Genomic DNA, 13,596 nt, shown 5'->3' on the forward strand with positions numbered 1-13,596 from the left:
ATTTTTTCCTTTAGATTTATGTAAGTTTCACCTTTTAAACTTTACTTAATTTAAATTAGCCCTATTGAGTTATAGTTTAATATAAAATTTTGATTGAAACTTTACTTTGCTTTTCAAACTTAATTAAATAACAATGTTTAGAGTTAGGATTTTTCTAACTATACAATTTCTTCGCATTCCATCGCCAAAATCATCATTTCTTTAATATTCTAACTATTTTTACCAACAAATCAATCCTACTTTTTATAATTTCTAACAATCACCGTAAAGCTCGATGATTAATTAAGTTGTAAGGCTTTATCATTATTACTGTTAAACACTTTTTTATGAATTAATTTTCAACGTCAAACATCAAAACACCGTCTAAATGAACAAAATTGAAAAACAAAATCAAATCTTAAAAAAATTATCGACAAAAAATAACTTAAAGAATTAAGGTGAATGAAAGAAAAAAAATATTCGATAAAAAAATTTAGTAGAATATATATATATATATATATATATATATATAAGAGTAATGTTTTGGTAAAGAAGAGGAAAAAGAAGAAGTGGCAATGAGAGGCGGTGGTGGGAACATGGAGGAAGTGTCCGTGTGACAGGCAGAGTTGGCAATTAAGGTTGTGGGGACCACCGCACGAGGCTGTAATAGTGCCGCGTCATCCGAATCTCTGTCGTGTTTGGATCACACTTTCTTTATTTTCGTTCAAAACACCAACTTCTTCATACCGGTTCGTAACAAAATGCGGTGAGGACTTTTTTTATTATTCCTATTTTCTTTTTAACTTTTTAATTGAAATGCAGTCAAATTCAAAATAACATGGGAAATTAGGATCATTTCACAACTGTTATTTAAGTGTTCAAAATATTATTAGAGTATGAATAAAAAATTTTAATTGGTAAATAATATAGGAAAAAAATTAATTTTTATATCATTAGGAGGAGATATTTTTAAGTGTATTTGAAAATATATCAATATTAAAAAAATGAAATATAATAATAATAATAATAACATGGTCAAATAATAAAACATTGAGAGTAAGGAAATAACACATCATTCAATGCAAATGACGTACCCCGTGATTTGGATTGGATCTATCAAAAAGATTCAACCAGGGAGTCCCACCCACGTTAGTGTGCTATAAAGTTCTCGTTTTAAAATATACATACTTTCTTAATTTGTTCATATTTTTAATCATTTTAAGCTAACATTGATGATATTCAGAGATTTCTAGTCCTCCAGTTGAGTGAAAGAAAAATAATTTTTTATTTACAAAAACTCTTGTTTCCATTCCATTGCCTTGAGACCGTTACTATGGTCTTGTGATCTTGTAAGGGCTGAATGAACTTCATCCTTAGGTTTATAATAAATAAGTTAAAGAATTGATTATTTATTAAGATTTTAATAAGATGGTGAATCAAAATATTAATATTTATTTGATTAAGAAATGTAATTCTTAATATCATGATAGTGAATTAGAAATATTTTATTTTACGAAATATACAAAAAATGGTTTAACTGAAGTCTGTATTTTAACTTCTTTATTTATCTGTTCTTGTATTTCTAAATTGCATGTCATGGGTACTTATTTCTGATCTTTTAATTTACTTTGCAATTTTTCAAAATTTTCAATATAACTTCCTCAATCCCAATCGCATTTAATTAATTTAGATTAATAAAACGATACATATTAAAAAACTGTACTCTTACCGAAAACAATTGTACAGGTTCCTCCCTTCTCCCCTTTGGAGAATATATATGTATAGTTACATTTATAAAATGTATTAGTCTAATTATACATACAAATAAGATAATTAAAAATAATTCGAATGTCAAATTTATAGGAGCTAAAAAACATTTCTTACATAAAATATAGTTAGATAATATTTTGAACAAAATCTTATAAGAGCCAGATTTGAACACAAATTATGATCACTAGATAAATGTTTAAATTAGCTTTAAAAAACATACATGCATGAGAGTGTGAGACATTCTGACCTAAAAAATGAAATGATCACAGACGCAATTGCAAAGCTCTGCAGAGGTTTTACCGATGCAAGAAATTAGACAGTGATGCATACCAATTAGTGTGTCGTTTATTTCTAGGTAGAAACCATGGCATATTTGGTGGAAAGGGTCCTCAAAAGAGATACCATTTTTTTGGATCACTCGCAAACAGAGAAACTAATTGAAATTGAAGACAGCGCTTTGAAAAGAGTTCTTGTCACTTCTCTTCTCTTCTCTTTGCCTAATCGCTGCTCTCTCTTTGTCAATACATTTACGAATTCCTTCTATTTACGCAGATATATATTCAGTTAATACTTCTAATCCCTCACCGAATTAGATTAATAATTTTGCAGATTTGCTATAACACAATGGTTATGGGTTGGTAAAAGCAAAAGAAAACGTAGTATATATGAGACAAGAAGAAAACAGCCCAGTCGCCAACACGCCGCAACACATGCGCAAAACCAAGTTACCCACCGTCGATGATGTCACCATTCGAGATCTCTATCATTTGCTTTATCTTTACTCTACCAAGCCAGACATTGTCCCAATTTCTCACGTGCGGCAGATATTTTATTCTTATTTCTCCGTTCTTTAAAAAAAGAATAAAAATACATAATTAATAATTTTTATAATTTTTTAATAATCATTTGATATCTTTTAAGTTTATGTTTTATTAATAAGTTTTTTCACCTTTAAACAATTTAAATGATACTAGTATTTTGTTTATTGTACCTAAAATTTGTTTAAAGATAAAAGAATGTTAATAAAACATTAATAATTAAAATTGTCTTGACATTTTATGTAAATAAATCATGGTTTTTAAAAATAGATAAACAAGAAACATATGATATTTTAATTTAAATGTCTAATTATTGCGTTGGGAGTACGATATTTTATCAAAAAGTACAATAAAAAATACATTAATAATATTTAATATGAAAATGTTAAATATATTTAATTTTTTACTCTCACTAATACATTGTATTTTCAGTGGTTAAGAAATTAAAATGGTTTAAAAAACTAATAAAAATTTATCTATAAAAAAATTAAGTAAAATGAGTATTTTAATCATTTGAGTTTTCCTAATTAGTGTATTAAAAACATAGTTTCCTTAGCATCGATCTTCTTACTAATTTTAAAAATATATGTGTTGTTGAAAAATAAATTATTTATCAAAAAATAAAACAACTATTTAATACTTTTTAATGAAAATTTTCTTCCTTTTGTTGTTTAAAATGGGTCCTAGGATTGATGTTAAAGGACCTGTAAAATATACTTAAAATGAATGAGGAATGAAAGACAAATTTTAATTCCATAACATATTCATATTTTCTTATATGTTTTTTACTTAAAAAGTATATTTAACATAATTATCTAGTTTGATTAATTCGATTAGTTGAACTGAAACTGATTAGGTAATTAGTTTGGATAGGCCTTAAAAACGTCTTTGCCAGAGTAAATCGAAAACATGTTAAGAATGGTCAAAATTAGGTGTAAATTTATGACGAAAATTCAGTTTAAACCAATACATTAAAACGCTTTATTCATTGTTTTTAGAAAAATAAAAATAAAAAAATACTCATGTATCATTTCCCTATTTAATATATATCATTTACTCAAGCATGATTTAAGCAAAAAATAATGAATTTGTTTTTCTCATGTGATATTGGTCGAGTTTTAAATATGTAGTTTTCCAAAACACTAAAAACACATATAGATGAAGCGTGTTAATTAAAGTGAATGAAAATTATTAAACTAAAAAGAAATAAAAGGGCTGCTAATAATATTTTATTTAATTTTTAAAACATAAAAATGTTTACTTAAAATAAAAGAGTAACCATGTTGTTTTAACTTGTTTCCGAATTGTTATGTAGAAGTGCGTGTTAGCTACTAATCTGGTTTTAGGTACCAACAACAACATTTTAGGGATGTCACAGTCCCAATCTAACCCATTATTGACTTTGTGTTTGACAAGATTGTTTTGCAATCCCAATAACCCCATCATCATTAATTACATTAACAAAGCTGTAATTTGGTTGAATTCTGGTTTGGTTTGGGGAGGGGAAATTGATGTTGGAACGCTAAGAACCACATTTGTGAATTGTTGTTACTAGTACTTCCCCTATGATACTTGTCATTGTCTTCCACGTGGCACGTTATTACTTGCTCGCAATTATGGCTTCACGATTTGTGTGATTCTGTTGCCGTGTGTGGAACATCTGATACGATGCTACACTGCTGATTAAGTCAACTCCACCTATGTTTCTATCCACTCATTAGACTTTCAACAAACTTAATCTTCTTGTCTTTTTATTTTTTATTTTTTAAATTTCTCTTTCTTCTATTCTTCAATTTTACGGGTCAAGCAAGCAAGTTTTAATTGGAAGACCACAAATGCATCCAACTACTTCTAGAAAAAAAAACATAATGTGTCTCACAACTTGTTCACACTTCTTTGTTGGATCATTGTCAATGTCTCTTTGCTAATGTCACGTAACATTTGGAATTGAATTGTAAGTCCCAATCTAATACAAAGAAATGATCCAACTAGGAACGTGTTTCCGACCCACCAGTATAGAAACAGATACCCCATTGAATATTTTTAGGAACATGAGCCAATTTTGTAAGTGACACTCGTATAAACTTTCAACCATAGAATTGCATTTATGCAAATAAATTTTCAAGCAGTGAGTATAATCTCACGATATGTATACGAAAGCCACAACAAAACAATGGTACAATCGCTGAAAAATAAAGGTAACTACAGTGAGGTTTTCCCTTGATTTGTCTCCAGTAACTAATAAGCCTGTCAACTTTTATTTTATACTACAAAACCATTGTCAAAGAAATTTAAGTACAAGGCATATATGATCACTACCACTTTTCTCCTTCCTTTTTTTCCCAACAAAATTATTAAACAAAAGCCTCAAGTAAGCAATGTTATAATTCAAAAAGAAAAGGAAAAACACAAGCTATCATCGCTAGAAGAAAATTTCAAATCCAAATATCTCCTTCAAGAGAAACATTAATATCCGAAAATTAGATCAGACTACCTCCTTCCATTGCTCGGGAATTGATCAATCAACTGTACAATTGAGATGATGGTGTTATTTCTTCCTCTACACTCCCCCATTGTCACTGCTGGAATCCATTAGAATGGTCAACCTCCTTGCTGTTCTAGTGAAGTCACTGGAAAGAGCATAAAAAATATATAATTAACATGTCACACTCTAAAATTAACTTGAATTAAGCAATCAAGAGGATAGTAAAATTGAATTCTACCTAAATGCTTCATCTCCAATGTGCTTGACTGCCCCAGTTACATCACGGTAAAGCACATGACTTAGCACCTCAGATTTTTTTATGCCAAACATGTCAGCTAGTTTTTTGTACAATTCATCATAAGATCCAAGCAATGATAGGTCCATAGTCCGGCCTACATCTTCTAATTCCATAAAAACTTTACACTGACCTGTCTCTAAACTAGTTTCTTTGTGGTGATCCATAAACCACCGGAACCCCTCACAAGAGGAGAGTTGTGGATGAAGTGCCGAACAGGAACCATTTGAAAAATTAGTCACTTTATCAGCATTTCCATCAGATGAACTAGTAATAACTGGAGAGACTGTGCGAGTAGAGTTTCTCAGAGAAATTTGGTGCTCAGTGAGAATTTTTTGGCCAAAAAGCATCAGATGGGGTGCCTTGAAACCATCCACTTTCTTTGAAGATTGAGTAGAATTTTCCATGGATAATAAGCAGGAGACATTTTCATTTGTGCTGGCTTTTAGCAGTGGTGGATTATTGGAGACCCTCATCGGTGAAGCAGCGTGATCAAGTGGTGGGAAACCAGCCTGAAATAGACCTGTGTGTTTATTGTGGTGGAGATTTGATAAGGATATCCCATAACTAATAGCATGCCTGGCTCCCTGCATGCCAGCAGGAGTACTTTCAGGTAAAAAACCAAATGGATTATTAGGACCTAGAAAGTTGCTAGGAAATGTTGGCATTGAAATCTGGCCATCGAGTGGGAAATCTGGGGGCTGAGGGAATCTCAATTTCTTCCTTGGTGGTGAGAAAGGGGAAAGGATGCTTGGCATGTTTGATACAATTTCAACTAGCCACGGGCTCACCCTTTTTACATTTTGAAGTAACTCTGGTTCATCCCATGTGACCTGAAAACCAAAATAGAGATTTGCTTGGAAAGGGAACAACAAAACAAGGAACAAAAATTGCTTCAATGCATTCATATGGAAGGTGGTGGCATATATAGCCGGTTTTAAATTTGATAAACATGCAAAATGTATTTAGTGCATATATGAAATCAATTAATAATTTTAAGTCTCTACCAGCAAATTTATAACCAACAGTAATGTTCCGTTCTTTCTATAATATTTAGTGCCTATGAGACAACAAATTTTCACATCAACTTGCTAATTTTGAATGTATATGAAGTATACAAAAAGAACGATGCCAATCTAGACATAGAATTTCTACCAAATTCCCTTACTAGTTAAACAGCATACTCGCATTAGGGATGATAAATCATTTTCCTCTTAAAAAATTAACAAAAGTACCAAAAATAAATATTGTGCAAGGAAAAATTGAGGGACCACCAGATTGAAAGCACACTTCACCATTTATCAATGCTATATAATAAAGTACGTTTTGCTCTAGTTAAAATACAATAAACAAGGTTACATACTACCTGGAGAAGTCTCCAAGGGGAATCAGGCCATCTTGGATCAGCAACTTGAACAGAAGATATAGTTCCCATAAACCAACTTATCCGCGAAGAATCCTCAGTTTCAAAGGGCATCTTGAACCTCATTCCAGGACACCACCTAATCTGCGATGTCGATCTAACTAAAGATGCTTTAACACAAAACTCTGGAGTACTTGCTCGAGGGTAGTAAACAACCTCAAAGGGTTGCATATTGGCAGCAAGAGTTGCAGCTTCAATAACGGCTTCAGGCCTCACTTTCCCCTTACCCATCAAGTTTGCACTTGGACTCAACACATTGCTATTACCATTCCTCATGAATTGGTTATCCTCATCCTTCAAAAAGGAAGAAAATCCTCCATAAGGTAAAGGACAAATTCCCCCTACTGAATTCCACCCCGACGATGTCTCAGGTCCGCCACCAATTCCCTTTTTAGCCCTTCGAATTCCAACACATAGATCACCATTTTCTGCTCTCAAAAACACAATTGAATCACCAGCAACAAGCTTCTTGTGATTAACAAAAGTACTCCACCCTGTTGTCAACAGATGCCGCCGCGGCGTGCCCCTATAAATGTGCCTAAATTTCCATGTTTCTCCATGAACATCTTTAGCCAGGATGTTCTGAACAGGAGGGTCTGCTGAATAGTCCAAACGAGGAAAAATTGTCTCAGCACAATACCTAGGAACAGAAAAACCACCACCATTGTTGGCATCAGATTGAGTCAAGGTTTTAGCAAAGGAAGGGGGTTTATCCTTAGTTTCAGATCCATTGATGCCTCCAACACCATCATCCTCAAAATCAGCTTCATTGTTGTTCATAGGAACAAGGCTAAGCTTTGCATACACCTCATCTGTCTCAGGATCAGCCATGTATTTGATAGCTGCCACTCTACATTGAATGAAAGGTGGAATTTTGGAGCCAGCCCTGAAGTCCACGGGTCCACATGCATGCTCAGCATGGCCTTGAGGGAAGTAGAACACTTTAGCATTCACCAGTGGCATTTGCACCATCCCTCCCGCACAAGCATGCCATAGTTGAGGATCCAAACACTTTTCCACCTCTTTCAATTTCTCCTTCGATTCCATCACCTTTGTTGGAGCCAGATAGTACTTTTTTTTCACTTCAAATTCCTGCAACCATATAAATTCACCAATTTCATTTTTTCTTTTCAAAAAATTCCATCGCCTTTTAAGGATCAGCAAAATGCATTTTATTCATTTCTTACCTGAAATAGCATATATGATCAAAACAAACGTGCCACTTGTCCACAAGAAACCATATAATTCCCCTAAAATTCCCGAGGTTCGAATTTTGGTGACAGACCAATTCTGACTGGAATTACTCTAAAGGTTAAACGAATCAGCACTTTCTCAGAGTTGCACCTGTTAAAGGGTTCAATCAACCTTGAAAGTTGAAACACAACATGCTTTCAACAGATGATGATGGATGGAACAGAGAAGAGAAGTGGTGGGGAGACAGCGAAAAAGGTTGCAATTGAATCATTGCAAAAATCAGAAGCTGTTTCAAAAAACACAGTTCAAGATCGAGGAGGCTACAACAAAAACAACAACTAACAGTTTCAGACTGAGTCGCTGTCGTGTCTGCGGGCAGAACAAGATAAGAGGCAGAAAGATGATAAAACGATAAATAAATATAAAAAACCGTAACTAACTATTCGATAATCCTTGCAACAAAATCTCCTCCAAGTTCCATAATTTTAGTTCAAAATCCAGAGACCCAGAAGATATTTAACCCAAAAGATTTGTTTTTTGTTAATAAAAATGGGAACGGAATAGAGTGAAGTTTGGAAGATTCCAAGTGATGAGATGATGAATGGTATGACCGACACGGATGCGCGGATAAAAAGGCAGAGACATAGACCCACCCACACACACTCTCTCTCTCAGCGGCAGAGCAAAGCAGAGCAGAGAAAGCCTTTTCTTTTCATGCAATGCAAGTGTCCAAACAACACACACAAGAAAAAATAACTGAAAAAAAGCTCTTTCTTTAACTATCAACACCCACTGTTGCTGGTCATAGTAATAATACCGTGGGACATAGGACATAGCTCCCTTACTTTTTTTATTTCTTTTTTTTTTATCCTATTTCTTCTCGAAAAAAGAAAAATTGTTACTTTTTTTTCGTTGGATCTGAGGAACCCTGTATCTTGACGAGCCAGCAAACCATTTTTTGTGTGCATTTAAATTATGACATACTACCATGTTCATATATATTTTTTGTACAAGAAGAGAAGGAAATCTGTTTCCGTTAAAAATTAAGATAATAATTTTTTATTAATGTTTTTTAAATAAAACTTCTAATTTTAGTAAATAAGGTATTTATATTAGTTACTACTCGCGCTGATGAAAGATCTTAATAAAAGGTAAAATATAAAATTTATAATTTGTTAACGTGTTTAAGAATATATAAAAAAATTGATGAATAATAAAATTTTATTTTGAAAAATAGTATAATATGTAAAATTTTATCATATAATTTAGATGTGCGTTAAAGAAGTATATTAATTAAAGTGTGATGATTAATAAATAACAGATAAAAAAAAAAGGTGAATTTATTTATCTAGTGGTGATGGGAACGTGACGGGAAGTGTGGTAGTTGGAGATGGAGAGGACTATATCTTGCGGCTAAAACAGTGGGAAGTGATGGACTCATCACTGAAGCCGTTAATTAAACCTTGGTTTAGTTTAGTTAATCATAGTTAACTCTATTTGGGGCAGGGTGGGTTCAACCCACGCGTTTAATGGGCATTGTTCGTTTTACCATTTGTGCCACCCCTCAAATGGTTGTTAGCTTCACTCTCCTTTTGGGCGCGTGACATCACGTTCCATAAGTCAATGTCGACAATGGCCGTGCTGGTCCATGGATTTGAAGGTGTCACGTGTGAACAGAGACAACGTTAAACCTTTCATATAACATCATTTTATAACCAACACTTATCAACGCCTTCTTTTTTTTAGTTTAAACGCAGTCTCGTGGTTATGGGAAGCTGCTTTTTCTATTTTCAACTTTAAGATTCCATTAAACGAGTATACCAAATATATGATCTCACGAGCATGAATTTCAAAAAGTATTTTGTCATATTTATAAATGTAAGAGATATAACTCGTGTGTTATTATTTATGTATTATTAGCATTCTTTATTAATTATAATTATCATTTTATTTTAATAAAAATTATATTTTATATTATTGTAAATTATAAAAATAAAATAATAATTTTAATTATAAAAAATTGCATCTAAACATTGTCCAAATGTTAATTCTAAGGGCATGCTTGTTTTACACTGAATTTTTGAATCTTTTTTTACACCACATGGTCCGTCTTCCGTAAATGTTGGAAATGTTCGTTTCCAAATATTTAGTTAGAGATTTGACTCCTAAAAATCAAAGAGATACGTGTTGTTTAAAGTAAATTGAATTTATAAAATATCTAATTTATATTAACTTCAAATTTGTTTGTTGAAGTAGCTTTTAATTTATAGCTACTACTTATAATTTTATTTTAAACCTTTTAAATAAATTATACAAGATAGCACATTTTCAATCTCTCATTTAATTTTAATGTTACATTGATATAATACTGAATATTTTAGTTATTCGATATATTTTAATTATTTTTATTCCGTAGCTTTAACCAATTAAATACTTTATTACAAGTTATAAATTTTTAATTAATTTTACTAAATAGAGTTTAAAGTTAATACTTTAAACTTTTTTTATTATATTATCATAACTTTTTAGAGGTAAAAATCTTTATAATTTTTTTTTCATTTAGTTTAATCTGAATCTAACCTGGATCATGTACTTGAATGTAGTGAATAAATTTATCACCAAAATTTTTGTATATATAAAAATTTAAACATGAAATTACTTGAATCAACTTCCTTTAATAGTGTCCATAATTATCATATGCACTTAGAACTAAGTAAATATTTATTTGAGTTTAAAATAAAGTTTAAGATGAATTTTTTTAAATAGTAAAAAAGAGTAAACTGTTATCATTTTATTTGAAATTTATTATTATTTGTATCTATTTTAAGATATAAAATTAAACTATTGTAATCAAATTTAATCTTAAATACCAACGGAGGTTGCTTAAGGGATACAAAGAGACATAAAAAGTAGGATAGCGGATTTTTATAGAAAAAAGATTTGGTGCTCTTATATAGACTAATTTATTTATTAAATAATTATTAACTTTTGTGTAATTTTTTTGAAAAAACATTATTCATAAAAATAGTTTTGTGATCTAACGGAAGAGCTTCAAAGTCAACCCAATATAGGATTGACTATGCCAGTTATTCACACGCACACGCAATTATGTTCGTAAAGAGTTTTATTTAAATCATTCTAATATTTATTCACTGATTAGCTTAAAAACGTAAAATAAAAATAAAAATTCATAATTAAGAAAATTTATAAGTATAAAAAATATAGAATTGAAAATTATTCGTTTTTATTTATCTGCTATGTATTATTACAAGTATGATTGTACTGTAGAGACTGGGTGGGGATATTTATTAAGTACGTAGCATAGCTTTCCAGCAAAACCTTGGGCCAATCCCACCTTGTTGCCAAATGTAGCGGCGCTAACATTTACCCTTTCTGGGTCCCATTGCATCTACAAATCAAATATGTGCATTATCATTCCCCAGCAATTATTAATTTTTACCATTACAATCTATTATTCATCCAAATAAATATATGTGGGTAATCAAATTTTTAATCAGATTTGATAAAATTAATCGTACAATTAACAAAATGTGTCAAATAATAATTTGAAGAGAAATTTTAAAGTTACTTTTATAGTATTAGTTATTTAAAAGATTAAAGACAAAAATGAAAAAAAAAAATTGAAAGCATGTTACTTAAAGTAACTTTTCAAATTTTCATAAACTCCCTTGCAAAATTATGAGTTTTTTTAACCCAACAAATATAGTAATTTATTATGAACTAATGTTACAGGACATAGTGATGGCTATTGTCCTTGCTTCTGCCGTGCACAAAGAGATGAATATGAAATATAGAGAGTGAGGTTAGGTAGGTCATCTCATCTCATCTCATGGAAGCTCCACTACGTGACGCTGGGGCTGGCATCATTGAAGTTGAACATGGAAAAACACATGTAGCAGACTCAAACATTGCCACTTTCTTTTTTTCCCCTTCAATCCATGCTGTGTGCACTTGTACCCAATATCATAGGTACCCATCCCACCAACACTAAATACACGGTGGTTCGTGAATTTCTTTGCATTTCGATGTTAACAGCTCAAGCTTATTTTCTTCAATCAATTATCAACTTCCGTGGCGGAATTCACTCATATTTAAATCATTGGGAAAGTTACCTCTTCTTTCAGAACGTGTCTTCTTGTCACCAAACAAAAGAACTTTCAGAGACAGATAACTTTCAAAAGTAAACACTTAATGGCATATTGAATCACTTTTAAAGCACTCAATTGTTTTATAATTAACATAACACTTATTTTCCTCTGGTACGTAATTCTTTAGAGAACCAATCGATTAAATTTAAAACACTTAAATAATAAGAATTCTTGTAAAATAATAAACCCAGTCATTATATGGATCGTTACTTTTCAGAAGAGAAATGTTGCGAGTATGATGATGGTTAGGAGGGAGCAGTGCAAGATTCACGAATTTGGCAGGAACCAATGGAAAGTGAGATACGTGTATGTGACGTGTATCCTTCTGATGAAAACGGGGTAGTGAGATGAATCTCCGTCCCATCCCCTGTATATCATTCCTTCATGCATCCCTTCTGAACCCTTCTTGTAGTAATCAACGTCAAAATTCTCCCTTTCCTTCCTCAAGTCTAAATCATTCTCATTACTGATTTTGATTATAGTAAATATGATTAAACACAAATAACGAATATGTAGCCATCCCTTAAACATGATTGAGTTTAAGTTGTATAAAGGTTTCAAAGTTATTCCATAATCTAATTTAATAAAACATGATTGAATTAGATAATTAAACTTTATTACGAACGATTTTATTAATTTCAATATGTAGCAACTTAGTATAGCCTACTAGTCAGCCAATATCAAACTTTCTAAAAACTCCACGTGCATGCTCATTATATGAATGGGCCTACTATAATATCTTAGTTGTGGGTTACTATAGTATATAAAGACTAACTTGAAGCATTAAAGTATTTCTATAGGTTTACTCTCATTTTTTTCAACCTTTCAATTACCAGTACAATAACAACCTACTTTTAAGTTTGGTTAAACTCATTGAAATAATGAAAAGATTAGATTCATGTTTTACAAGAACGTGAATTCAAATCTAACGACCAATGTGATCAAATTTAGATTTGAAAAAATTAAATATAAAAAATACATGTTGTTGTTACATCACATTCCTGCAATTCTTATGTTTGATAATGTTTTGTAACTGTAATTGTATTGTTGGATGGGATGTGTTTTAGAAATTGAGAGTGGAATGGAAAGGCATGACAGAAGAAAGAATCTTAGACGCGTCAGAATGTTGTGTTTGGTTGACGCCATTACCGTCCCATCGCTATCTAAATCATTAATCGTTTTTGCAGGTGGCAACTGCACATCGTCTGCTCCTCAAATCTTTGTCCCTACGTTACCTCTACTTTTTTTACCATTTTTAAATACTCTTTTTTCTTTAATACTGTTTAAATGTCTCTTTTAATTCATATTTTCTCCAATTCTAGAGTATCATTGACAACATTTTGTATTTGAATTCAGTCTCGTAAATGTACCGTTCTATTACGTTATTTTATATTTTTATTTAAACGAAAATATAAAATTTTGCGATCTTAATATTTTGTGTTATTCTCTTAATCATATTTTTT

At 31.3% G+C, this 13,596-nt stretch overlaps 1 protein-coding gene across 4 annotated transcripts; it reads right to left on the minus strand.

Moving 5' to 3' along the window:
- Nucleotides 1-4,351: 4,351 nt before the first annotated feature.
- LOC113862737 (auxin response factor 18-like) lies at nucleotides 4,352-10,661 on the minus strand. Of its 4 annotated transcripts, XM_027495895.1 has the most exons (5): nucleotides 8,401-8,722; nucleotides 7,958-8,284; nucleotides 6,714-7,862; nucleotides 5,291-6,180; nucleotides 4,352-5,197 (listed from the first exon to the last, which is right to left on the minus strand). In XM_027495895.1, the coding sequence occupies exons 2-5, from the start codon at nucleotides 7,967-7,969 to the stop codon at nucleotides 5,128-5,130; spliced, it is 2,121 nt and encodes a 706-aa protein (XP_027351696.1). In that variant the 5' UTR covers nucleotides 7,970-8,284; nucleotides 8,401-8,722; the 3' UTR covers nucleotides 4,352-5,127. The 4 variants fall into 4 exon arrangements, with proteins under 4 accessions (XP_027351696.1, XP_027351695.1, XP_027351698.1 ...); XM_027495894.1 differs by having other exon boundaries at nucleotides 7,958-8,747; XM_027495897.1 differs by having other exon boundaries at nucleotides 4,652-5,197; nucleotides 5,481-6,180; nucleotides 7,958-8,745.
- Between the last annotated feature and the right edge of the window lie 2,935 nt (nucleotides 10,662-13,596).

This window comes from Abrus precatorius, unplaced genomic scaffold, assembly GCF_003935025.1.
Source record: "Abrus precatorius isolate BTA unplaced genomic scaffold, Abrus_2018 Scaffold3, whole genome shotgun sequence".
NCBI lineage: Eukaryota > Viridiplantae > Streptophyta > Magnoliopsida > Fabales > Fabaceae > Abrus > Abrus precatorius.